This window comes from Lycium barbarum, chromosome 7, assembly GCF_019175385.1.
Source record: "Lycium barbarum isolate Lr01 chromosome 7, ASM1917538v2, whole genome shotgun sequence".
Taxonomy (NCBI): Eukaryota; Viridiplantae; Streptophyta; class Magnoliopsida; order Solanales; family Solanaceae; genus Lycium; species Lycium barbarum.
In genome coordinates, this window is record NC_083343.1 from 129,487,165 (window position 1) to 129,514,266 (window position 27,102).

At 34.4% G+C, this 27,102-nt stretch overlaps 3 protein-coding genes and 1 non-coding gene across 7 annotated transcripts; 3 read left to right on the forward strand and 1 right to left on the reverse strand.

Annotated features, from left to right (window-relative positions):
• Positions 1-270: 270 nt before the first annotated feature.
• LOC132604387 (actin-related protein 2/3 complex subunit 4) lies at positions 271-6,928 on the forward strand. 2 transcript variants are annotated; one of them, XM_060317880.1, is made up of 8 exons: positions 271-361; positions 1,527-1,592; positions 2,383-2,435; positions 3,480-3,507; positions 4,317-4,391; positions 4,465-4,569; positions 5,668-5,757; positions 6,610-6,928. In XM_060317880.1, exons 2-8 carry the CDS (start codon positions 1,581-1,583, stop codon positions 6,697-6,699), a joined length of 453 nt encoding a protein of 150 aa, XP_060173863.1. In that variant the 5' UTR covers positions 271-361; positions 1,527-1,580; the 3' UTR covers positions 6,700-6,928. The 2 variants fall into 2 exon arrangements, with proteins under 2 accessions (XP_060173863.1, XP_060173862.1); XM_060317879.1 differs by lacking the exon at positions 271-361 and adding an exon at positions 381-537.
• TRNAY-GUA (transfer RNA tyrosine (anticodon GUA)) lies at positions 284-367 on the forward strand. The gene is given in 2 exon segments: positions 284-320; positions 332-367. It is a non-coding gene; the product is annotated as a tRNA-Tyr (tRNA).
• A 2,544-nt stretch (positions 6,929-9,472) lies between the features above and the next one.
• On the forward strand, positions 9,473-15,532 carry LOC132604389 (RPM1-interacting protein 4-like). Of its 2 annotated transcripts, none has more exons than XM_060317883.1 (4): positions 9,473-9,664; positions 13,512-14,180; positions 14,675-14,866; positions 15,287-15,532. In XM_060317883.1, the coding sequence occupies exons 1-4, from the start codon at positions 9,659-9,661 to the stop codon at positions 15,317-15,319; spliced, it is 900 nt and encodes a 299-aa protein (XP_060173866.1). In that variant the 5' UTR covers positions 9,473-9,658; the 3' UTR covers positions 15,320-15,532. The 2 variants fall into 2 exon arrangements, with proteins under 2 accessions (XP_060173866.1, XP_060173867.1); XM_060317884.1 differs by lacking the exon at positions 9,473-9,664 and adding an exon at positions 10,942-10,979.
• A 786-nt stretch (positions 15,533-16,318) lies between these two features.
• On the reverse strand, positions 16,319-25,782 carry LOC132604388 (probable magnesium transporter NIPA2). Of its 2 annotated transcripts, none has more exons than XM_060317882.1 (9): positions 25,696-25,782; positions 21,357-21,537; positions 20,317-20,373; positions 19,633-19,723; positions 19,384-19,544; positions 18,736-18,863; positions 18,498-18,635; positions 17,879-17,971; positions 16,319-16,973 (listed from the first exon to the last, which is right to left on the reverse strand). In XM_060317882.1, exons 2-9 carry the CDS (start codon positions 21,481-21,483, stop codon positions 16,776-16,778), a joined length of 993 nt encoding a protein of 330 aa, XP_060173865.1. In that variant the 5' UTR covers positions 21,484-21,537; positions 25,696-25,782; the 3' UTR covers positions 16,319-16,775. The 2 variants fall into 2 exon arrangements, with proteins under 2 accessions (XP_060173865.1, XP_060173864.1); XM_060317881.1 differs by lacking the exon at positions 25,696-25,782 and adding an exon at positions 21,639-21,912 and having other exon boundaries at positions 16,320-16,973.
• Between the last annotated feature and the right edge of the window lie 1,320 nt (positions 25,783-27,102).

Below are 27,102 nucleotides of genomic sequence, written 5' to 3' on the forward strand. Positions count from 1 at the left end.
GAAACCATAACCTAACAAAGAAACACAACAGGTAGTAATAAAAATCAAAGAATGAGATAGTAAGACAGTAATAATAATAATATTAAGGAAAACTAGACAACACTCGATAATTTACTCAAGATTTTTGAATATCGGTAATTATCATTTGAATCTTGTAATTATAAACTTATTATTTATAATATTTGAAGTGTTAACTTAGATATTCTTTCCACGTCATAGCAAAAAGGAAAGTAGAACAGTACTATTATAAATATATTTGTATGATCCTCAATAAACAATCAAACCGACCTTAGCTCAGTTGGTAGAGCGGAAGACTGTAGTTGGTGCTGTAATCTTTAGGTCGCTGGTTCGAATCCGGCAGGTCGGACTTTCTTTTTCATTTTTTTTTTGCTTTCACTTTACTTCCTCAACTCAGCGCATTTTATTTTAACTTAACGTGCACACAAAAAAAAAAAAAAAAAAAAACTCAGCTAAAACGTCGATCAGATTATAACTGTATTCAATTCAAAGCGAAATCAAGCGAAACATTCCTTAATGGTAAGTATTGTCATTTAAATTTCAAGAAAAAAAAAGTGTTTTTAGGGATTTGATCATATACCCGATATTTATACTATTATTGGAGTAACTATAGATAAAATTAATTCATGTTTATTTACGAGCCCAATTGGTTCAGATCCAAGATTTTCAAATTTAGTAGTTTCAGAAATATTGCTTCACTTGCTACTGTTGTGTTAGCATTATGAATATGTAATATGTTTAGTCTAAAATTTGCTTAACTATGTATATGGTTCAAGTCTAGATAGTGGGTCTTAAGAAATACTATGAAATGAAATTTTAGATGGAATGATTTTTCTGAAGGGGTTTGGTTGTTTTAAAAATGTGATCTTTTTTTCTCTGTCTGTGTTGTGGGGGGGGGGGGGGGGGGGGAAGGGGGTGGGGTGGGGGGTTAGATACTGCAAAAAGCTGAGCAAATACTATTTTGATGAATTTCTAGGCAAATTCGTTAGGGTTGTCTCCGTGCCAAGTCAAACCAAAACGATTGTTTTGGGACGGAGGGAGTATCTTTTTTTTCTGTGTGGCGGGTTGGGTGGGGGTTACATACTGTAAGATTGCTGAGCAGTTATTGTTTTGATAAATTTCTAGGGGAATTAATTGCGATTGTATCTGACATGAATAAGAAATATGCTCGAGGCAGCAATGTGTGGGTTTGATTGTTTAAAAACGTTGCTCACTCTGTCTCAATTTATGTGGCACACTTTCCTTTTTAGTTTGTCCCAAAAAGAATGTCACTTTTCTATATTTAGAAATGATTTAACTTCATAAGATGATTTACAGCCACACAAATATCTTAGGCTTGTTTTGGACCACAAATTTCACAAGTCTTCCTTTCTTTCTTCAACTTCGTGCCTAATCAAATGGTGCCACATAAATTGGGATTGGGGGAGTATCTGTTTTTCCTGTTTGTGGGGTGGGGTGGGTTACATACTGCAAAATGCTGATCAGTTATTGTTTTGATAAATTCCTAGGCAAATTCGTTACGATTGTATCTGACATGTATAAGAAACACGCTCGAGGCAGCAATGTGTCTTCAGGTATGTAGCATTCTACATGTTAAATACCTTTAGAATTTTTAGTAGTTTTGTAATAGAATTTTTTTAGAAAAGTTCAAGTTAGAATACTAAATTCTTAGTTGAGTTCTGTTAGTTGTTGTGTTTGACTTGGACTGTCATTGGCCTGAGATATATGTTTGAGGTTTGTACATCGAGACATGAACTAGAGCTGGTAGTTTGAGACAGTGACAAGCATAACACTATGACATTTTGGGTGATTGAGACAAGTTGAGTTACCACGCTTCTAGGACATTCCGTTTTCACTTATGAGTTTTAATTTCTCGGCAGTCATATATGCTTGTATTAGAGAGTCCATATGCAGCATGCCACCAACACTCCTTCCCACCCCACAACCAAAAAAAAAAAAAAAAAAAAATAGGGATTCCGAATTCTGCATCCGCATTGTACTATTATTAAAATGATTTTTCTCATTGCCTTCTCTGCTTATTGTTATGATTCTTTAAACATATGTTCTTTGTTCAGCCAACTATCTTGGAATTGAGGGGTAGTTGTTGTTGTATGCTATTTCAACCACCATATGTCATATGTTCAGCCAATTAATATGTTGCATTTGACATATTTTGATATTTCTCAATAAATAATTTGCTTTTTGTCTGCATTTTAACATAAAATTACGAAATTGTTAGTCATGCAATGAAGTGTTAGTTTTGATTTTTAAGCCCATTCAACCATTAATTCTGTAAGTATTATGTCGTAGTTACTTTATACCTGCTTGGATAATCTCTATTTTGACATGGTTGGCTGGTTGCAGAATTTCCCATGCCAGGAAGTAGAGAGGCATAACAAACCAGAGGTTGAACTAAAGTATGACTTCATGCTGCAGTTGCATTTTACTTGAAGTTAACGATACTGGTTAAAATTCCATCATTTACCTCTTCTGTAGTTCGTCAAATGGCTTCACGCTATGCAGATTCCTATAATCCAGACGAATTTCATGTGTATTCTTTTCACATGTACATTCTTAAACAAAAAACTTTTGACTTGCATGCACGTTTCACTTCTGCAGCAAAATTTTAATATTTTATTAAAATGAAGTTGTTGAGTTCTCAGGTATTTAGGGAGAAAAACTTATACTGAATGTCTTTTATGGGCTAGAGGAATCGATGTGCAGTATTGATACAACGAGAAATACCTATGTCTTAAAATGCATGTTGACTCATTGCTCCCTTTTGACCTTTAGATATGTTGCTACCTCCTTTTTTGGGTATGCAGGATGTTACGGTAGTCAAGACCTAATCAGTTTGACTTAATTTCTAGTCCTATCAAATCAAATTTTGGTGTATTTTACTGGCATATAATGTCTGAAAAAACTCAAAAACTTTGAAATATAGAGCTGGGCTTCCTACTTTAAAAGTCAATACCTGTACATCGGTGTAGGATCTCATTAACTTTGAACTAAATTGATCTAGTTGGTATCGTGTTTTAGTATCAAAAATGCAAAAGTTTAGTACCTTGGGAACTTATCTTATAAATCTTGCCCTGAGAGTTCCTGCTTCGTAACTATGCTTTTGGACAAATTGTTTGACATTCTGAAGATTCAAGAACTTGTCTTCCATAAGAAATTCAGTCTACCTCATCACAAGGCAAAATGTGCTGTTAACAATTGAACTTTTGAATGTCATCGCGAAATATATATTTGAAGCTGCTAAATTTGAGCAAATATCATTAAAGCTTGTCTAGCGGATGTGATCATACTATTGGTAGCAACTCGCATTTTCTGAACTGCTGTTTCGATGTGAACTGTGAAGACAATGTGATGTTTCTTCTCTGTTTCAAATGTTATCTTAGTTACCTGCAAAGTGTGTATATCATAACAGTAATGTTTTTCTTATGTTGTATGTTCTTCAGGACAAGCCCAGAACTTCTTCTTAATCCTGTAAGAACTCTTTGATATTCTAAACTTTTGGTCTTTATTTTTGAAGATAACGGCTGGGCAGACTTTCATGTTCCCATGGTTTGCTCATCTGCTCTCAGTACAATCATTGCAAGTCCAAATTACATGTTACTATGACTTGCTAATAGATGCAGTTAACGTTTCTTAAAGTAGTGATTGGGTGTTATTCTTTCATAATATTTTTGAAGTGTTTACATAGTTCTTGCTTTTACAATAATATAATTTTTCTCTCCCGTGATTAGCTATTTGTTAAAAACCTGCTCATGAGTTGGTCTTTTTTTAGCTGCCATCATGTTGTTCGATGGGTTGCTTTAAAGATGTAACAAGTTGTCGAAATTGGTTGGGAAGTCTAGCTAGTCTTATATTAGGCCATCTAGCGTCATTGATGCAACTTTACTTCATGATACTTGCCATTAGAAAAAGTCGTGTTTTTTTTTATCTTGATGGTAAACACGTTCTCGACTAGGTCGGAAGGAATAATCAACAATCTGAGGTGCAAAGAACTTAGTTATCTGTCCTGCTTTAGGTGTATAGGGATGAATTTCTTTTCTGCTCGCACACGCTCAATGGTTGGTCTGTATGCTTCTTTATAATTGATTGCCGGTTTCTGTCATGATAATTTTAGATTTAGTGTGAGTTTGCTTCCAACTCTGGAAGTAAAAGTTCTGAATTAGACCTCTAATGCTCTTATTGGTACTTTGTCTTTACTTGTAATTCACGTGCCAAATATTTTTTATTAGCTGCATGTCTTATATCGATCTATTCAATTTTTCCCATGTGCCAATTCACAGGTTACGATTTGTAGAAATGAGGCTGAAAAGTGCTTGATTGAAACATCTATTAATTCCCTAAGAATAAGTCTAAAGGTAGGTTTGCTTTGCTATTAATTCGAAAAGAAGAAGAAGCTTAAGCTCCTCATATGCAATTATTGCTGTGCAGGTGAAACAGTCAGATGAACTTGAAAATATACTAACAAAGAAGTTCCTTAGATTTTTGTCTATGAGAGCAGAAGCGTTTCAGGTGTTGAGGAGAAAGCCAGTTCAGGTTTGTGTCTCTCGTCTTATATGTTGGATTAGATTTCCTTTAATCCCTTGTAACTCATTCCATGCTTTGGCATGTTCTAATTCTGTGTACTAAATTATGCGGTTATGTTTGACAGAACTTGAATGGCCAATTTACTTACCATCCTTTTCTCTCTCTCTCTCTTTCTCTGCTTTTACTTACTTCATAGTCGGAATACCTATAGTTAAACCAATTTTACGTTTAAAGTTATTATTGACCTATTTCACCAGTAATAACATTAGTGGTAGCATGGAGCGTTTACTAAACAAGAAAGGTGGCTCTTGTAATGCTTGAAATCATAGTTGGGCTTTTTGGACTTGCCTCAAGTGATATGGTTTGGAACTGATTAGCTTATCAAGATTATGTAGACATTTTTACTTCTATTTCTTGTTCGTAGCAAGTTGACTAGGACCTTTTTTGTTTCTTTTCCTCTTCTTTTTCTTTCTTTTGCGTGGGGGGACCCCGGGGGGGGGGGGGGGGGGGATGGGGGAGTGCTGGGAAAAGATGGCTAATACCCTTATTTTTGTCATTTTCTTATGCGGGCCCTGAGGTGAACCCTTATGAAACCACTTACAAAGTGTCAGTTGCTCAACCCGCAAAAGAGGTGGGAAGATGTTCGTTAGTACTATACTAAGAGATGTTGTCACATTCAGCTGGGTGGATGCCTCTTTATTTGTTTGCGACCTCCATGTGATTGCTTCTCAGGCTTGAGTGAAAACATAAAAAATTGTTTAGTTTTGATGTGTATTCATGTATTAGCCCTAGATTGGAATAGCAGCAATGTTTGGAGAAGAAGCACCTTCGGAGTGTACTCAAGATTTCCTGAATAAAATAAAGCAGCAAACTAAGCCTAAAGGTTGTGAGTTTATTAGCTGACACTGAATCACATATGTATGTGTTAGACATAAGTTGAGAATATTCAACATGCTTCACAAATGGTTGAATGCAATTTTTAAGGTGTTAGGTAAATGACTCGTTTCTTAAGGTAAAGAACTTGTTTGTTCCTTGATAGGTAAATGACTTGTTTCTTTATCCCTTATATATAATCATCTGAATTTTGTTGGGCCTATTATATTTCAGGGCTTCGACATTAGTTTTCTCATTACAAATTATCACTGTGAAGACATGCAGAAGCAGAAGCTTATTGATTTCATAGTGCAATTCATGGAGGTACAGTTATTAATCTCCCCTCTCTTCCCATCCCACCCCAAGCCAAGGATGAAGTAGCAGTAAAACCTCTGCATCAATCACTATGTTGGAAATTTTATGAGTCTCTGGATGCCGTGAACAAGTAAGAGTTGTCTGAACAGAAGTTAGTGAAATTGGACCAAAGCTTTTCTAGATGAAAAGGATTGGTTAAAAGTTAGTAAAAATGCTTCGCCAAAGGGTATTTGCCTCTAATATCAGATGCAAGGGGGTGTCTCCGTGTGACCTATAGGCCACGTGTTCGAGCTGTCGAATCAGCCGCTAACGCAAGTGTTAGCGTAGGCTCCCTATATCCCCTTGGGGTTTGGCCCTTTCACGGACCTTGTGTGAATGCGGGATGCCCTTAAGGGGGTGTGATCATATTTATTCGTTTTTGCTTGAACTCAGGGGTGCCACGGGGGGAGGATGGGGGGTGGGGATGTGTCGTGTTTGGTGGTGATTTATAAAAGCTATCTGTCGTTGCGATGATAAGAATATGATATAAGAAATTGGAAAAGGTAAAAAGTATTTGCTCTACATGGTTTTTGAGAAATAAAAGCTGTGAGCTGAGTATCACAGAAGAGCGACACGAGTAAAAGTGTGGCGAACGTGTTTCATAATTCCAAATAAGGGAATGTGCAGGAGTCAATTGTACAAAATCCAGAAATGGATTAATATGCTTCAGTCTTTCAATCTAAAAGGGTGGAAACGATACTCTCCAAAAAAAATATTATGTATAGTTCCTTGTTGAAATGAAGGCAGGGTTTGCTGCTTTTTATTTATTAAAGAGAAGCAATATAAAAATCTGAACCATGGCCTTCTTTTGTGAAATTGCAGGATATTGACAAGGAGATCAGTGAACTGAAACTGTCAGTGAATACTCGAGGAAGGCTTGTCGCTACTGAGTTTCTAAAGCAATTCATCTGATGCTTCTTTCTCTTGTTTGCTGTCTGTTTTATTCTTGTAGCAACTAGAATATATATTCATTTTTTGTTCTCTATTGAAGCTACATATTACAGAAATTCTCTATTGTATTGCACCAATGAGCTCCCTTTTTCTTCACTTATTTGAGGAGCTGGCTATGGCAGAATGAATTCTCAGTTAGTAGAGTTTTCAATCAGCTATATTAACCATTGTAGTCTTAAGTTGATTTGCTCATGATGGTCTAAAGACTTTGAGTTGATATCTGCTTTTTTTGATTTCTTATATGAGACCAAAGTTACTTAACACTCTGATGTGTTGTTATTTCAACGTTATGTTCACACTAAGAGTGGGGCTTAGTGGTCAACAAAGTGAATTTAGAATTACGAGATCTTGAGTTTAATTCCAAGAAGAGGTAAAAATGCTATGGGATTTCTTTTTATCTATACAAGCTTTGGTGACAGAGTAATCCTATACCTATGCTGGTGGGAGGCAGCAGGTGTCTCGGAGAATTAGTCGAGGCATGCTCAAGTTGGTCCGAACATGTTTATCAGATAAAACATTAGGTTCTGATAGAAAAAAACATAGACTTTTCAAAGTTACCCACAGTAGTAACTGCTGTTTAGTGTCATTATTAAAGAATTATTTATTATAAGAAAATGCTAAACTGACCGATACTACCCTCTGAGTTCTGACATTATAGTACAAGTAAAAGAAGTTTCTTTCTATCAGCTTCTATTCTTATAGTTTTAGATTCTTTTATATTCTTATGTTTTTTAATAGGCTTTTAATAACGATCCATAATTTCGCATCATAAAACAATTTTCATGGTTCTCTCCAATATTCCATCAATTTATCTCATTAAGATCAATTCCAAAGCATATCTTTGAATATTTTAATCGTTTAAAACGTCTCAATAAAATAGTTTGATATATTACAAACGACTTAAAAAGTATCATAATTGAAATAAATGGAGCAGTAGCTTTGCACATCTAGTCTAGTTAAAAAATAATTAGTTTAATCTGATTAACTCTAAAGCTAGCATTAACTCCCATGAAGTAAAAGTGTCAAAGAAGACAGATATTAAGAAAAGGATAACCAAAATTTATTAGTCCTGCAACATGGTATTATTATAATAATAAATAAAATTAAAGAAGATAGATGAAGATGTGACAGTTCTGAAAAGTAGCATGTTGGTTACACTGTCTAATGCCGACAAATTCACAACCCATTATTGACCGGCTATTGCATGTGCTTCAAAAAAAGGTGTCCTTTTCACAAGAAAATAATTAAATAATGGCTTAACTTTTAAACATAGACAACTTAAAAGCTTACGATAGATATTTAGTTAAATTTTGTAACCCCTAAAATAAGATAAACATCATATGCAGTAATTTTATTTGTCTCAATTTATGTGATATTTCTCATTTTGAGATTTAAATTATATAGATTTTGATCAATATTATGTAGAATATTTTTTTCCCATCATATTAATATAAAAAGATTTGCAACTTATAGCACTTTGTATAATTTTAAATAATTAAATTTTAATTTTAAAATATTAAATTAATCTGATTCATTTTAGCTTCAAAATTTAAGAAAATTGACTCTCAAGAAAAAAATAAAAGCACATAATTTGAGACGGAAGGAGATAATAAAGTACATTATATATATATAAAAAAAAAGTTATACTGCCAATACATAAGAGTTTAGTTGTTTTAAAATTTTTGATATATGCTTTGAACTATCAATTGTCGGGTTAAGTTTCATATATTAGACATTTCTTCGATACTTCCATAGCTTTTTACTCTTGTATCTTTTAACTTTGTTTTGAAAAAAAAGCTTTTCTTGAGCCAAGAATCTATTAGAAACTACCTCTTTATCCCCACAAAAGTAAGAATAAGGTCTTTACATACATTTCCATACCCTACTTGTGAGATCACACTGGATATATTGTTATTGTTGTTGTTGTTGTTGTTGTTGTTGTTGTTGTTGTTATAGACATATATTAGGTAAATATAGGAGGCCTTGAAAATTATTACTCCCTTCGTCTCAATTTAAGTGTTTTACCTTTTTTTTTTTTTTTAATCTGTCCTAAAAAGAGTGTCTCTTTCTATATTTAGTAAGTTTTTCAATTCCAACATTCTAAATGACAAATTTAAGACCACAAGATTTAAAGAACTATATACATATCTCTAATTTAAGACCACAAGATTCAAAAATCTCCTTTTATTTATTAAATTACGTGTCCAGACAAACTAATAGTCTGTTTAGCCAAGCTTCTAAAATCGCCTATTTGGCTAAGCTTCTAAAATCAACTTATTTCGAAAAGTAAATTTTTTCAAAAGTATTTTTCAAAAAAATACTTTTTGTAAAAAACAGTTTATGTTTGGTCAATTAATTTGAAAAGTACTTTGGAGCAACAATTAGTGTTTGACCAAACTTTTAAAAAGTGGTTCTAAGTGTATTTTTCTAAAAAATGCTTTTCAAAAAAGTACTTTTGGGCAAAAACTATTTTTTTAGCTTCTGAAAAATTGTTTCTGCTACTCTCCAAAAGTACTTACTTTCTCCCAAAAACTTGGCCAAACACCTCATTTTTTTTTTAAATAAACACTATTGAAAAAAAAATTAAAGAAAAATAAACTTGGTCAAACAGGCTATAAGAAACTTAAATTGGGACGGAAGGAGTAGTTGATAATCCAACAAAATAAAAACTAATCTATTGTTATAGCTTACAAGTTATCCTTATTTATTAGTTAACCAAACTTGGAAAAAAAAAGTCCCTTGTAATAGACAAAGAGTACATGGGATGTCAAATGTCACTGGTGGCTCCAGTCATCCAGTCATCCAACTCCCATTTTCTTTCTCACTGAACAAGAAAAAAGAAAAAGAAAATATCTTGGAAACAAAACTGAAAGATTTATCTTACATCTCAGCTGAGTTTTCTTTAAGCTGACTCTTTAAAATGGCAGTAAGTTCTTGATCTATTTTTCTTGTATTTTGTTAATTTTTTTAGCTGAAATGGTGTTATGTTGTTTGGAATGTTTGTTATGCTTAAATGGGGTTTTTTTTTTTTTTTGGGGGGGGGGGGGGGGGGGGAGTTGAAGGATAATCTTGATTAGTACATTTGATGAATCTAGTGAATTCATAAAAACTAGTATAATATTATTAGAAGTGAAAGATAATAAATTAACAAGGCAGCAATAATAATTGAATGTTCTTGAGATTTAATAGCTTAATGTGTTTCTATTTATAATCTTGATTGAGCTAAGGAGAAGAAAAAGAGTATCTTGGAAACAACACTGAAAGCTTTCCCTTTTATATCTTAGCTGACCCTTTAAAATGGCAGTTCCATTGTATTTTGATGAAATTTTGAGCTGAAATGGTTATTTATTATGTGGAATGTTTGTTATGCTTAAAAATGGGTTCTTTGTAAATTTTAGGGAGGCTTTGAGAGTTGAAGGGTAATCTTGATTTAATAGCTTAATGGGTTTCTATTTATAATCTTGATTGAGCTTATAAAAACAAATTTTAAAAAAAGAAAAAAAAAAGGTAAAGATGATTTTTTTAGTCAATACCAGTTAGTATGGGACTGAGTTGATTGATTGAGCTTATTCATGTTGAAACTGAATTTGATTTGATTCTTGGTGTTGAAATTAACTTGATTTTGTAAATGGGGGTGGGGTGTGGGGTGTGGGGTGTGCATTAAATGCTTATGTGTATTTTGTGAAATTCTAGTGATGTCCACCTAAATAATAGCAGGGTCTGAGCTGAATATCTTAAGTTGCTGTTAGCTTCAGACCCTTTAAAATGGCAGTGAGTTCTTGATCTATTTCTCTTTTATTTTGAGCTGAAATGGTTATGTATTATGTGGAAGGTTTGTTATGCTTAAAGGGGTTCTTTTTAAATTTTGTGGAAGTTTGGGGAGTTGAAGGGTAATCTTGATTTAATAGCTTAATGGGTTTCTATGTATAATCTTGATTGAGCTTATTCAGTTGAAACTGAAACTTGGTTTGATTCTTGGTGTTCAAATTAACTTGATAGTGCTTATGTACAATTTGTGGAGTTCTAGTGAAATCCACAAAAAAATTAGCAGCTTTTCAGGTCCCCTTCAAAATGGCAGTGAGTTCTTGATCTATAATCTTGATTTAATAGCTTAATGGGTTTCTATTTATGATCTTGATTGAGCTAAGAATAAATAAATAAATAAAATCTTGGAAATAACAGTAAAAGCTCCCACTTACATCTCAGCTGAATTTTCTATAAGCTGACCCTTTAAAATGGCAGTGAGTTGTTGATCTATTTCTCTTTTATTTTGATAAATATTTGAGCTGAAATGGTTCTATATCCTGTTGAATGTTTGTTATGTTATTAAAGGTTGAACCTTTGAGAGTTGAAGGATAATCTTGATTTAAGAGCTTAATGGGTTTCTATGTATAATCTTGATTGAGCTTATTCATGTTAGAAACTGAACTTTTGATTTGATTCCTGGTGTTGAAAATAACTTTATTTTATAAATGGGTTGGTATAATTCTGTGTTTATTTGCAATTTTTGGTTTTGTAGTGAAATCCACATAGAAATAGCAGCTTTTGAGGTTCCCCAAATATATAGTACTAGTTTTAGGCTTGGGTTTTAGCTGAATGTTAAAGTTGTAACTGTACATGTTACAAGCTGCAAATAAGAAACTGTTAGTGTTGGTTTGTGTGATTAATGTTTTGTTGGATAATTGGAAGTGGGTAATCACTGGATTTTTGCTAAAGAAATGTGGTTGTAGAAGGCTATTTCAGTTTTGGGTTTTCGCGGAATAGTACTTTTGAAGCTAGATAGTTGAGAACTTGAGCTAGTATTTGGGACTAGGAAAAGATCTGTTAATCCTTTAAAAGAGAAAATAGAGGGCTGGAGGAAGAAACCAACTTTAATACTCCCTCAGTCCCAATTTATGTGGTGGTGTTTGTCTGAGCATGGAGTTTAAGAACGAAAGAAAGAAAGACTTTTGAAACTTGTGGTCTGAAGCAAGCCATAGATATTTGTGTGGCTATCATCGCACTAGGGATGAAATGGGAGTTTAAAACTAAATTGTTACTACATATAAAAGGATATCATTCCGGGACGGATTAAAAAGGAAAGTGTGCCACATAATTTGGGACGTAGGGAGTGATAATGGATAGAGGAACGATAAAGACGGCAAAGCTGTCAACTTTTTCACTGTGCTGCAATTATTGGAATTTTTAAGTTGCAGAATTAAGTGCAATTTATGCACTTTCTTCAAGTATGTGAAGTAATACTATTTCTTAAGCAGATTGTCACTCTGTGATACCACGAAGTTACTGGTAATCTGTTATACATCGTAGAATGGTTAGAGTTAAGCATGCATCTTAGAAACACAGTGGGGGTGAGTCTTATCCACTCAACTGATATCTGTTAGCTGGAGCTATGTTTTCACCAGAAACCTTAGCCTTCCTTATTTTGCTTAAGTTCTCTGGCAAATGGAAATAGAGTGCACAATGAAGCACATATTTATTTGTTGTGCGAGTACTGACTTTACTCAAGCTCTTATCCAGTTTCCGTTAGTTGATTGATAGAATGATAGTTAAAGTGATACTGAAAGTTTTAGGCGTTAGGTTGTTAGAATTGGCAGTCTTTCATATCTCTGAATCAAAACATAACTTCCCAGTCCGTTTTATTTGATTGTTTCTGCTTTGTCTCTCCAATTAACCGTTCAACTCTATGTTCCTACTATACAGTGCCAGTACATTCCTTCTCTTCCCTTACAGAGCCGGACCCATTCCTATTGTTATGTTACCGAATGTTGGACCCCTATGATATGTTATTTACACTCCAGATGTCCAGTTTTGGATGTGCAAGTTGGAGTCCCATATTGGTTGAAAGTATGTACTGTTTTCTCCTACAAGATCTTAGACAATCCTCACCGTATGAGTTAACTTTTGGGGTTGATTTAGACGTGAGATCCATTTTCTCAACAATTGTCTGCTTTTCTCTAGGAGTGATGTCTAAATTATTTTTCTACTTCTTCTCCGTGTTCTGATGTCAATACTCTTCATATTACATGTAGTTTAGTGCATCTCTAGATGGTGCACTTGGGTCTTCAGTTGATTCGATTTTTATAATCTTCTTTTATTTTTATTCTAAAGAGTGAATGTTAGATGTTGGAAGATAAGCCTTTGTCTACAAATTTTGTTCCCTTCAACCTGCTAAACCAGATTACCCACATGTAATCATCTCTAGTTTAATTTATTGGATAAATTACTTTTTTTTCCAACTTTTGGATAAAGTACTGTCATCTACCAATACGGTGCTTGTAAGGTCTGTTCTTTGATCTTGGCAGGAGATGGCCTCAAACGGTCGATTTACCTATGTTTCTTGTTCAGTTGGAAAAATATGTTAAAAGATATCTGACTTATTACAGCTGGATGATGCAATAGATAGTCTTGGATAATAAGCACTTCATTGTCCAAGATAACACGTAGTAATATCTTTGTTGTAGTGAGTCAGTCGAAGGTGATAGTTTTGAGGATTTTCAATATTGGAGGAGCTTATCATAAACAATAAAATAGAAAATTGGTCCATGTGAATTCTAAAATAAGATCAGATCAGGTTCACATATAATGGGATTCACAGAAGCCAAGTTTTCCCTAAGAGGGGAAACAGATGCAGTCTTTTTCATATTTACTTGAGATTTTTTTCGCGTTACACTTTCTCAGGTTTTCATACTTTTTACTTGTATATCTAATTGAATGGAGTTTGGGCTCTGTCTAAGCTATGTTTGCGACATGAATGTGGTTGCGTATTCTTGCAGAAGCACTCACAAGTACCAAAATTTGGCGACTGGGAGAGCGATGAAGATGTTCAATATTCTATTGTTTTCGAGAATGCTGCTAAGGGTAAGAAAGGAAGTAAAATGAATCCAAATGATCCTCAAGATCTTGATGCAAAAGTGAAAGGTGAAAATGGAAGTAACGCTGTACGACAGAAGCCTGAACGTTTTGCCAGCAGAGATGATGTAGAAATGCGGAAATCAACTGACAGAGCTCCAACTTACTCATCTCCACAACGACATGGTGAAAAATCTGGAGGCCGCAAGTCAGAATCAGAAACAATGAAGGGACCTGAAATCCCGAGGCATGAACGTCGGCCAAGTCGAGAAGAGGGTTACCTAAGGAAACCTACTGATTCCCCATTGCGCAATGAGAACATGGGGAGAAGAACTCCTATGGAATCACCTCATCATCGCTATGGTGGCTTAAGTGGTGGTGCTACTCCTAAGAGGGCCTCTCAGCAAAGTGTGGGACCCGATCGCAGCATTGAGCACTCCCCGCTGCATCCGCATGGAAGGGCTGGAGGCAAAGGTGGTGTTGTTTCCTCTCCCTCATGGGAAAGAAAGACTTCATCTGAAGGTAGTCATGGTCTGGCTCCCTCTACACCTGGAAGATCCCGTTTGAGATCAGTTACGAAAGGTGATGACACGGTATGTCTTTTTTTCGTTTTCTTGCCATTTACATTCATAACAAGTATGATGATTAAGACGCTTGTGCTGCAATATAAGTAGGACCCTTACCAAAACTCACAAGGATGTCAGTTACCAGTTTCAAAAAAAAAAAACTCACAAGGATGTAAAGGTAAGGATGAAGTTACTTCCTGTTCTCTTCTGTAAATTAGTCCGAGAGAACTTGTACTGAGAACAAATAAAAAGTTTTCCTTTAGAAGCCTTCTGACGGGAGAACATTTTCAGACCTTCATGATTGAGAATTTTACACTACTTTCCTATTTTACTTTTCCACCGACTGTGGCAAGAATGTGTTAGCATACTTCAAACTAAAAAAGAAAGGAAATCCGAAAAAAAGGGTAAGAAATCATGGTGAAAAGGGTTGCTGCTGGGACATATTAGACTATCCTACTAGCCAAACTTTTCTATTGCTTTCTGTAATCATGAGAAGAGTATAATAGAAGTGTGTTTACCAGCCTGATGACAGCCCTGCTGTTCCTAAATTTGGTGACTGGGATGAGAATGATCCAGCATCAGCAGAAGGTTACACACAAATATTTAACAAAGTGCGAGAGGAGAAGCAGACTGGTGCAGCAAAAGTACCTGCCTCGTCTAATGATTCATCTTACTCCAACAGTCAAAAGCGATATGGAAATGACAGTGGAAAGGTATGCAACTCATTTGGTTTTCTAATATGGTAACCCCCTTACCCCACCCCACCCCCCCCCCCCCCCCCCCCATAGGCCATCAGCTTTTACCATTTTCCTTTAGTGACTCGAACCCCCAACTTCATGGTGTGTAACTCATTTGCGTCAGACCAAGCTTCTGGTCACTTTTTTCTTTCTAATAAAAAGGGCAGCCCGGTGCACGATAGCATCCCGCGTTCACGTAGGGTCCAGTGAAGGGTAGCACCTCGAGGGGGTGTGATGTAGGAAGCAGTCTAATTGTCTGTGAAATTCCAAAAGATTGTCATTGGGAGATTGTTCCAACAAGAAGATAATGAATGACCTCTTACTATCGTTGTAGTAAAGTATTATTCATTTGTTTATTAATGTTTTCTTACCTCTCCTCGTTGTTGTTCTTCGCAGGGATGTTTGTGCTTTCCATGGGGTCGTAGTTGACAGAGCTGACTATGGAATTGAAAAAAAAGCAAATGGGCATGTACCCTATTTTAAATCATGGAACACTGGTTATGTATAGATTTAGGTCTAAGTATATATGTTGTTCATTGTGTGCTTTAGACTGGAATTCTTTTATTTGCAAAATCAGAAAAGACTGAGAAAGGGGAAAGAAAAAACAAAGGAAGAGATAATGACATTCTTCTTTTTCTGCCATCCACTAGTTGTTGGCTTCCTTGTTCATGGAGACTTATCTATCTTTATATTTTGCAGCTATTCTATGTGGTGAGCATGTCTGTGAGTGCAGTTTCATTTAGTTCCATTTGAATAAGCTTTGGCTTCACATTGATTTTGTAATCTAGGCGTCTAGCTTTGGCTCAATTGTTGCAAAAGCATATATTCATTAAATGGAATTCTAATGGAAATTTTGTTTGTCTCTCTCCCATGTGCAGACTTGTGGCTTGTGGACCTTGTTTGGCACTATTAATTTATGTTTTATGCACTGACGATGTAAATATTAACATTACATGTTAGTAACCCCTTATAATTTTATTGATCGGTTTACTTGGAAGAATTATAAGTTACCTACTATAACATATTAAAAAGAGTAAAAAATTTACAAGTCAGTGTATATAACCTATGTGGCATATTATTGAACACGTGGAAGTCTACGTGTAACCAATTGTCTCACACATGATGGGTAGAGGGATTCAGTTAGCAAACATATGAGTACGAACACCGGGATGACAAAAATGGACATGTACAGGGGTCTCTCAGGCTATTCCACCTAACTTAAATCCTAGATATATCTTAGGCATAACGCAAACAATAGAGCTAGAGATAACGCAAACAATAGAGCTAGAGGGCTGACTAACAAAAAGTTGTTTTTTTTGTCAACCATCTACTATCCAAATCACATGAGTTCGACTGATAAGGATTTGCGGTATAAGCCGATTAACGGGGAGGGGGTAAAACACTTCCTACTGAAAGGTTCTTTATTCTCAAAACTCGAACATAAGACATGTTAAGGGTGGATGAATATCCATCCCCCTACACGCCAAGAGCTTAAACCAAAATAAAATAAAATAACATCTACTAAACAAATTAACTAATAGCATTTCAATACGTATTGTAGTCGTGTCCCTATTTACACAATGAAAGAGTTACCGAGAAGATTTCACATCCAGCTCTCCTCAGAATATCAGTGTACATCATTCAAAGAAGCATGCCAATTATGATCCAAAATTTTAAATGATATACTGAAGTCAAAATAACACAAAGGAGGAAGCATCCCCAAGTATATCACAGAGATCTTCTATATAACAGAGATCTTTTTAAACTGTCAAAAATCACTTGCCTCTCTTTGGCCAGCTTCAAATAAAACTCTGTTGTTTTCTCCAACAAGAAATACTTCTATCTTTCAAAATGCAAGTATAAATCCCAACCCTTTTGAATTTCATCAAACCTCATCTGTTAATTTCGGGTTTTCGCTCGTTGCCTTACTATCTATGTCCTTGTTTTTTGGAAGGAGAATAGCATTTGTTGATGGACTATTTCCCATGTCTTTGGTTTTGTGAAGGAGAAAAGTACCAGAAAGGATAGTTACAAAGCCACATAGTTCTGTTATTATCTGTGTTGCATTCTGATGATCCCAGTCCTGCAGTTCCAAAAACAATTGTCAAGTTTGGAACTATATTGCTATCTTCCTCGGACTCTCCGAAAAATGTTGTTGCACCCGTTGATATTTTTGAAGAGTCCGAACAACACAACTTTTTTGAGATGTAAATTTCAGATGAAATAAACAATCAAGAAAAAGCAGAACATATTTACACTTTGGGTATAGTAGATAGGTTGGTAATTAGGCCACCGAGAGGAACAAAATATGCCAGTCAAATCTCATAACATTGTACACTTTTTCCTTTTGCATGAGTTTATCTTCCAAACATTTTCATTATAAATTATTTATTATGCTTTTGCAGAGAGAGAGAGAGAGAAACACACATTTTCTTTTTCCAAAATCTCATTTCCTGCCCTGAATACATTATCTTTGCAACTTGTCCAAATTACGGAATGACTTTAATTTCTACTCATCGACAATGTAAGAGAATTATTTCACTATCAGATTACCCAAAAGATAAAATATATCTAACCATCCATAAAAAGTGGGGCTAGAAAACTAGAAAATAAGGCAACTTCCTTGCTACAACAGGTTAAAATACACTGATAATGTGAAAAATTCTTTACACAATAGTGTATATAAGTTAAATCCTGCAGAAAATGGACATAATTGTAATAACAAAAGAGTGAGAATATCCCTTGCAACTATAATGAAGGAGATTGCGTCCAATATCACAGAAAATGGACACGTTTGTAATAACAAATGATTCACGTTTAAACTCTATAAACCATTTTTGCGTCCAATGATACAGTAAATGGAAATGATTGTAGTAACAAACGATTCATCGTCAAATGCTATAAACTATTTTTGCACATCTGATAAGAAGTGGAAGTTGATAAAGCTAAAGAAATGCTGAAAACAGAATTAAAAAGCTTTTGAATCACCTTAAACATTATCATGCTGGCAAGGATGGTTAATGTTGTAAACATGACATAGTATACTGGAGAAACCACTGCAGTGTTAAATGTGTCAAGGGCCTATAAAAACACATTAGTTGAAGAGTAGTTAATATTCTGAACATAACAAGTTTATCCAATAAGATATGAAACCATAAAATCTACATTTGAAACTACAAACTATTAACTCCTTTTCCCTATGAACTGGTAGTTCAAATCAATCATCTAAGGGGTAAAACTAATTTTCATACATGTCTCAGATGGAATACTTTAGGAGTGAATTAGACTGGAAAATTTGATTCTCGTTGAAACGGAAAATGAAGTAAGTTCAGTATATAATGTTTGAATATACAAACTTCTAAATTCACACTTACACTCCACTAGACTTTTTTCTTATGTAATTTCTTATTCTTATACAAGACGTGAAGCCACCTTAGGCAATGTTAACCTATGTTGATCGGACTCCAAAAATGCACTACTTTTGAAGGATCAGACACGCAATTGTTGACATTTTTTAAGAGTTCGAACAACATAAATGTTAACAGGAAGTCAGATCAAAAGGTGCTTAAGCTTAACATGGAGCTCTATAAGAGAATTGAACAAGTACCTTGTTCAAATAGTTCAGCTGCAAAAGGCAAAAGATGGTAACAAACACAGTAAATAACCATGTCTGGAAATATTTAAACTGATTCTTTCCTTCGAATGTGAGCTTAAGAGCGATTCCGACTGCTTTCACACCCATGACCTGAATAACAACAAGAGGAAAGACGAGCGATAAACATATGAAATGTACAAAAAGAAACATGAAATTGCAGGTGCAAGTACATAAAACATAACATACTGACCGTGAGAGACCCCGTCAGAGAACAGATTCCGATGTAAATGACCATATACCTCTGCCCATAACTAGGCACAAACCGGAATATAAGGACAAGTACCAGCACTATGACCACGCATGTGTATACAATGAATCCTGTTCTTCTCAAAAAACTTATGGTTAGTCCAAAAAAATATAAGATGTAGTTATTGAGTACACGAAGCGAGTATTATATTAAGTACAGGAAGCGAGTATCTACATTTTTATTGTAAATTCAATTCATCTCTTGAAGCCCATTTTTTATTTCCAGCAAACTATTTCAATGAAAACGAGAGTATATTGTTATATACAATACTTGAGCGATGTTTTAACATTTCCAACACCTGTAAGGCAACATTTACAATCCCTGTTTCTCTACTACAACAACAAATGCGCTTCTATCCTAAGCAAGTTGAGGTCGGTTATATGAACTTTCGGTTATATGAAATTTCACTGACCATATCATCCATTTGAACTTATTAAGTCAAATATAATACAGATAAATATAAAAAGTACCCCAAGGTCTCTTTTTTGTATCAGCATATAATCTCTGACTTGAAAGTTGAAGTTATTCAGCAGACAATATGCAAGGTTAAGAAAATGAAAAAAATGTACTAAGACTGCATTTTGGAAATACCTATTTCTGTTGCTAGGTACCAAACATCCATGACGGATTCGATTTTCCTTTCAAGGGGAGCATGTAAGACAATACTAACAGAGCCAACCAAGCAGAGGACACAACCAACAATACCAAATATATGCAATCTCTCCTTTAAAATAAAATGGGCTAACACTGCGCTGCAAAGGAAAATTATATGAGTTTTGAAACTAAAAAGAGCTTTTCCAAGTAATATTTCTACTCCAATAATGCGACATGATTACATACCTCACAATTATACTTAAAGCTCCTAGAGGAGTCACAAGAATCGCCGGGGCATATGCATAAGCAGCAAAGTTAGCTCCCTCTCCAACAATCACTGCAAGCATATGAAAGATTAGGACTACGTAAAACTGTAATAGTTCCTGAATATTTTAAAAAACGAGTGAGAAATAGGTAACGAACTAGAGACTCAGAGAGAGATCAGAACCAAAACTCGGCAAGGAGAAGGTGGAACCCAGGTGCTACACTAAACTATGATGGGGCAAGCGAGCTAACTATGCATCAGAAAGCATGCGATAACCAACAGGCTATACGTTCAAGTTCAACTTGATAACCATGACTTACCTTAGTACGGGTAACTAACCGTTGGGGGTGCAAGTTATGAAGAATGCTTTTCTATTTCAAATGTCCTCCAACTAAATAATGAGTACACTCCACAATGAATATGGTAGAGAAAGATTGACAGAATTAACAAAGTCCCCTTTCAATAAGATAGGAGTATGTTAATTAAGCTAAGCTCATCACTATAAATTTCTCAAATTTTCTCTGCATCTATGTCAGAAAATGTTGTAGCTATTGAGATCTTTTTAAGAAGCACTTGATCACTTTTACCAATAGAGATCTCTGCTTAAAGTGAAAAAAATATCATATAACAATAACATACATTTAAGTTTGAGTTATGACTCTTACTAGTTAACATCCCAGCCCACCACATTGGTTCCAGCAGATAAGAGTGGCCTCCTGAACCTGTTCAAAAAGTAACCACAATTAGAAACAATTGAAAACACTACAAGCTAATGCAAAGACAAGATATCCTTGGCATCCATAGTTGTGATTTATAAAGCATATATAATAACTTTCAACTTTGAAACATCCTATGAAAACAAAAACTAAGTCTGTTCTTCCCAATTTAGACAGTAGTATAGCACGAGCAATTTAGAGGGTTACCAATGGATTATTCTCAATACGCTGCGAGCTCTACATACATGTGTTTTAGAACGTTATAAAGCAACCAAGAAAAACATGTTAGCAGGTTTTAAGTGAGTAAGAAACACAAGAAAAGTTAACCAACTCCTACAAGGAGAAATTACATGTCCCTAAACTCAGCAGATGGGACATCCTTCTATGAGGGGTGTCATCTGATACCGTTTCCCTGAAAAAAGAAAAAAACACAAACACACATAACATGTAATAGACTGAAAACAACAATCCCAAACAATTTGGCGTCGTCTATATAAATCTTCACTGGCCATGTTTGATCACCGCTTAATGTAATAGATGGAAAATAACAACCCCAAACAAGTTGGGATCGTCTATATATATCTTCACTGGCCATATTTGATCACCACTTAATGTAATAGATGGAAAACAACAACCCCAAACAAGTTGGGGTCATCTATATAAATCTTCACTAGCCATGTTTGATCACCACTTAAACTTCTTGAATATAAAGCATCAATTTAAGACAAGACATAATGCCTTAGAGCCTTTAAGCCACACACCAAAACCTATATACAAGATACAAGCTGAGTTGTGATAATAGGCCGACACTGCTTGCACAAAATGTTGCATAAAACCACTATCTAAACTTGATACACATAAACTACTCGGTCCCATATCATTGTAAGCAAAATAAAGTTTATAGCCATATATCTAACTATACCATAATGAGTGCAAATTAAGGGTTTAAAATGAAATTTAAGGAAATTAATGAGGAGAAGAAAGTGTACCTGCCCTTGTTCCTGTTGCACTAGCCTTTTTAAGGCCTTTCTTCTTAATAATAAAGCTTGATCCAATGAAAATACTTGATGATATAGCTAATATAACTCCATGAACATTATCAGATATTCCTCTCATTTTTTTCAACAAAAAATGGAGAGGATAACAATTTAAAATTTCAGAAATTCAACCCTGCAATCAAAAAACACATTAATGTCACAACATACGTGCAAAACATATACAATTTCAATTAAAAAAATCATATTCTTTTCCAAAACAATATAAAATTGAACCTTTTGGGTATGTTTTGAATTTGATAAAGTGGCTAAAGATACATAACATCGCCCTTTATCCAAACATATGTGAATTTTCAGATAAAGGGTCGATGAAATTAGTTACAAGTTATGAGAAAATATTGTTTAAATTTTCAATATTTTTTCAAATTCTCTTCAGCCAGCTTCTATATAGAGCATTTTTAATCTGCAAAATATATTTTTCTATCTTTCTGTATTTTTTTTTTCTCTCTCCTTTGCATGCACTAATTCATGTTACGAGGTGTCCGTTACACTTGCAATAGAGAAACAAAGCGATACACACAAAACTTCCGAATCCCACGTTGTTAATATAATACATTGTATAAGGCTTTGTTTGGTTGGTTGGTCCCTCTACTTTTTCTCTTCTACCTTTTTGCCACCTTTCCACTTTAAGGATTCTTTTCTTCAGTAATACAATAATATAGCAACCCTTGAAGGAAGGAATTGCATCACGTTGTCGCTTGTGATGGAAACATACTCCTTCCGTCCCAATTTATACGAGGGTTCAACTATTTGAGGGTCAATCAAGTCCTTCTTTAGCTATGATTTTCTCCAATTCTTTTTATATATTTATGAATTATTAATTATGCAGACTTATAGTGCTTTTTATGAAGTTTTATTATAAAATACTTAAAGAATCTATGTTTGAAATTGAGTCAAAGATTAACTGCTTTGACCCTCATACTCCGAACTCCCTCATATAAATTGAGACAAAGGGAGTGCTATTTTATTTTTAAAAAATTATTTGAAATTTAGTCAGTATTGGTAAACTTTAGACCGCCTCTTCTTCATCTTCTTCATGTACATGCTTGTGATCAAGGGCGGAGCCACATACGGCTAAGGGGGTTTGGGCGGAAAATTTCACTGTTTATACATAGTTAAAATTATTTTTTATGTATAAATAGTAGATGTTGAATGCCCTTGGACTTCTTTGTGTGTTTACTTCTTCATAATTGGAACCCCCTTATCGCAAATCCTGGCTCTGCCACTGCTTGTGATGACATAGTTAAAATTATTTAAGGTTTAATAAATATTGACAAACTACAGACATAAACTGATGCTCTGTCTTCTTGGTGAATTGTAAGTAGCAAAAGCAAAACTCAATAATGCATAAGGGATCCACACTAGTGATTCTTTTTAAGTGTATATATTATGTTTAGGTAGGGGTGTAAGTTTGTGCTTTGTAAATATTATGCACCTCTTTTGTTAGCTTCAAGGGGCAAGGATGATGGTATAGAAGTCCTAAGAAAACTGTTGTTAAGGTCTCAAGCTAAGGAGTTACATGTCGAGATTGTTGGCTTCAATGGGAAATCAAAAAGATGTTTATCGTGAAAAAAAGAGCTCAAGAACGAGTCCAAGAATTATGAAGAAGAATGGGCTAAGTGTTACACATTTCATTTTTTTGTGCGGACTGCCCTTCAAAGCCCTGATCTTTAATTTTTGCCCCTCAAATTGGTGATCTTTAATTTTTGTCCTTCGCTTAATATTTTAAGGTTCTAGGTTCGAATCCTAGCTCAGTAAAAAAGGAAAAGGAATTTCGCAAGGCAAAGTTTTGAATTCGTAAGTAGAATTTTGAATGCAGAGTTTTGCACTCATAACAAAACTCTGCCTGCAGGCAGAGTTTTGAATGCAAAACTCTATCTTAAGATAGAGTTCAAAACTCTGCTTGCAGGGAGAATTTTGCATTCAAAATTCTGCCTGAGGCCTAACTTTGGCCCGAATAGGCCTAACTTTGGCCCGAATAGGCCTAACCTTGCTGCAAATCTCTACCTTGCGATTTTTTTTTTTTACTGAGCTAGGGTTCGAACCCCAAACCTCATGATATTAGGCGAAGGACAAAAATTAAAGGCCACCAATTTGAGAGGCAAAAATTAAAGATCATCCCAAAATAAGGGCATTCTAGTGAATTGCCCCACATAGTTCGTGGTTCTTATTTTTTGCGCGGATTGGGGGTGGTCTTTAATTTTTTCCCTTCGCCTAATACCCCGAGGTTCTGGGTTCGAACCCCAGCTCAGTAAAAAAAAAAGGAATTTTTGCAAGGCAAGTGTTTGGATTCACAATGCAGAATTTTGCAAAATTCTGTCCATACAAAATCCTGCCTTAAGGCAGAACTCTGGTTTGCAAATCCAAACTCTACCTTGCGAAAACTCTTTCTTTTAAAATTTTTGCCGGGGTTCGAACCCGAAACCAAGAGATTTTTAGCGAAGGATAAAATTAAAGACCACCCCCGGCGAAGGGCAATCGTCCTTCATGGTTCAACTCCAAGCCCAAGAGAAGAAAGATTGAGGCTCACATAAAGCCTCAAAGAGATTAAAATGAAGCTCACATAGGAGCTGAAATTTTGCCCAAAAAGGGGTTGATTCACGTCAATTAAGTGCAAGAATAGGCATGTGTTTTGGTTAGAAGTTTGGCAACTTTTCCTTCTTTTAATAGGGAAGAGTTTGGTATTATTTTTACATCTTTTTTGGGTTAGGTTTTTGTTTATTATTTTCATAAAAGTAAGATTCGGATCTCATGCTATTTGGGATAGTTGTCTTATACATATAGAGGTGAATTTAGTTATTTTTCTAACAACATTGTAATTAATATTATTTGAGAGGTTTCTCTTCTTTTATACCTTTCCGTGTTGGCTACTTGGGATTTGTCTTGCAATTTTATAAGAATGATTCTACTAAAGGGTAAGATAACTTGATATCTTTATTTCTATTTAGGTAAATTAAAGAAGGTAATCCCTCTTTCACGGTCACATATCTTTTTGGCTAAGAAATGAAAAACCTTTCTCCTGTTACATGAATTCAATTTTCATTTTATCCGGGAAAAATCATCTTTTTCTCAACAATGTCAATTAGTCTTATACAAATTGTTTTCTCTAATTTTCTTAGAAATAGAGGGTTTAAATCACTTTGTTATCTAAGTTCTTGAATTGGTAGTAACAAAATTAGTTTAATTAATCTTGATTACTAAGATCAATTGGCGTTCTTAGCACTTAATTCTGAAATTTGGGGATCTTATTATCGAATTCTGCATATCTTTAATCTTTGTAATTTCACCTCTGCATTATTTTCTTGTTTTCTTTCAAGTAACTCGATTCTTATCATCTTGGATGTTAAAAGTAATAAAGCTGACCTTTATTCATAAATAATAATAAAAAAAAGATAATGTAAAATACTTATGTGCATACTAGGGATGTCTTATTTGTAATTTTTGAATCTTTTTGTGTACAAAATTCATGGCGACGGGATAGTAATGCCAAGTTTTAATGATAATTCCAACTCCAAACCTGGTTATACCAACCTCAGACCCTAACTTTAGACTCTATGTCTGTTTTTGGACTTCATTTAAACTGAAGTTCAAAATCAGACATGCGAGTCTAAAGTTAGGCTTATGTCTAAAGTTTGAAACTCCCGATACGCGATTTTCAACTTTAATCCCACGAGTCTGAATTTAATTACGAGGATACTAAATTTTAAAAACTTTATACACTTAGCCTATTTTTTAAATAGGACTCCAAACTGTCGTACCCTTACCTTAATTAGCACAGATTACTGGTCTCATAAAAGTTAAACTACAAATTGCACATAGATGATGGGAAGAAATGAGGCAGCCCGCTAATTTAGCTATCGCTTAGCACGTCAGGTTTGTGCATCACAACTCACAAGCAATCAGAAGAAATATGATATGTCAGTTAAAAGGAAATTTTAAGATGTATTAGGTTACATGTAAATTTCTCAACATACCTTTATTGATAATCTAGTAAAGATGGTAACTAATCTGCTATAGAAAGCCATATATTTCTATTTATGATGATAAAAATAGAGCTGTAATTCCATCTCTCTCTCTCTTCCTTGTTTTCTTTTATGGCTTTTGCTTGCTGGTGGTGGCACACATGTAGGAAGCAATAAACATTTCAAAGATTACGTTTAGATATCTAATGGAATTTGTTTATTAGAAAACCCACCCACCCCCACCCCCCCCCCCCCCCCCCCACCCCCCCAAAAAAAAATCATGAAAAGGATATTAAAGAAAGAAGACATACCTTTAGCACAAATCTTAAACGGCTTCCTACATGGAGGTTAATTTTGCCTGTTCAAAATGACATAAAAACACAACAAAAAAATGCAAAAAATTGCAAACTGTTAATCTATGAGTCCATTAGGTGCGGAATGGAGTGTAAAGAATGGTGGATATATATTATACCAGGTAAGAAAAGATATGGAGGATGTATATACTTGATTTATAAGGTAATCGCATGGATTACATGAATGTGATAACAAATAATGGGTACAACAATTAAGGAAAAAGTGTTGAACAAGTTAGAGGGCCAATGTATCTTGAGTAAGTATAAGAAAATTTAAAATTTTCAACAAAAATATGTTGTGATGAATTTGGAAAAGCATTGAATTGGATTCTTTTTCTATTTTGTTAATTCATAGACTCAATTATTTGTCCTCATCATTAAAGGAAATAAATCCGAGGGTCTATCGGAAATAGGCTCTGTACCTTCTAAGGTACGTAAGGATAAGGTCTGCGTACACTCTACCCTCCTCAGACCCCACTTGTGCGATTTCACTGGGTATGTTGTTGTTGTTGTTATTCAAATTCTTAATTTTTGTTAATCTAAGGTTTTAAATATTTAACTATTATTATAATTTTAAATAAGGTAAAATCTTAATCGGTTTTACAGTTCAAAATATATGAATTCCTACGTAGTTTAAATAAGAAACGCTTTTTATAATCAAAATTTTAATTTGATTTTGAAGTCTCAAATATTATAAAATAATTAACCATAATTTTATAAAATATCTATTTTACGGAGCAACAAAATCGATCAATATTCACCTTGAGGCTTTATGCTTTTCAACCCAAAGAGGGAGAGCATGTCTCTCCAAATTGAGAAAATCTAAGGTTATGATCAATTACCTTTATATCAATCTTAATCGAATATATACAACATATACTCGCTCCGTCTCAAAAAAGTGGCGTTTTAGCAGAAAATATGTGTCTCAATATAATTGTCTCAATTATACCCTTATATGAAAAAACTATTTCTTTTTAATAGTGCTCAATTTTCAAGAAACATCTAATAAATAGGGGCAACTTAGAAAATGATACCTATATTTTTTTCTTTAATGGACGTAAAAAGAGTTAAAACGACACTTATTTTGGAATGACAAGAGTATTGTTTTGTTCAAAATCTCTTTACAAGTTTTCAACACGTGACTGTCAAGAGTGTAACACATTGACACAACATCAATAAGTAAATATATGAACACATATTATGAGCAGCAGATTTCCCTTTTCAAAGCTAACGGTCTTATTTCATTCGAAAATCATAGATTGACATATTTGATTACCACATTATATTCATCTAACTCAGTTGATTCATTTATATGCATTAATTGCAATGCTTATATTCAGTTCTAGTTTCCGTAGTTAATATGTT

Coding starts and splice junctions, on each gene's coding strand:
- LOC132604387 (XM_060317879.1), top strand. Junction 1,593..2,382: donor AGGCAGCAATGTGTCTTCAG/GTATGTAGCATT, acceptor GGCTGGTTGCAG/AATTTCCCATGCCAGGAAGT. Junction 4,570..5,667: donor TGAGGAGAAAGCCAGTTCAG/GTTTGTGTCTCT, acceptor ATTATATTTCAG/GGCTTCGACATTAGTTTTCT.
- LOC132604389 (XM_060317883.1), top strand. Junction 14,181..14,674: donor TTACGAAAGGTGATGACACG/GTATGTCTTTTT, acceptor TGTGTTTACCAG/CCTGATGACAGCCCTGCTGT. Junction 14,867..15,286: donor ATGGAAATGACAGTGGAAAG/GTATGCAACTCA, acceptor TGTTCTTCGCAG/GGATGTTTGTGCTTTCCATG.
- LOC132604388 (XM_060317882.1), bottom strand. CDS start 21,483: ATGAGAGGAATATCTGATAATGTTCATGGAGTTATATTAGCTATATCA. Junction 19,545..19,632: donor GCTTTAAGTATAATTGTGAG/GTATGTAATCAT, acceptor TTTCCTTTGCAG/CGCAGTGTTAGCCCATTTTA. Junction 18,636..18,735: donor CTCTGACGGGGTCTCTCACG/GTCAGTATGTTA, acceptor GTTGTTATTCAG/GTCATGGGTGTGAAAGCAGT.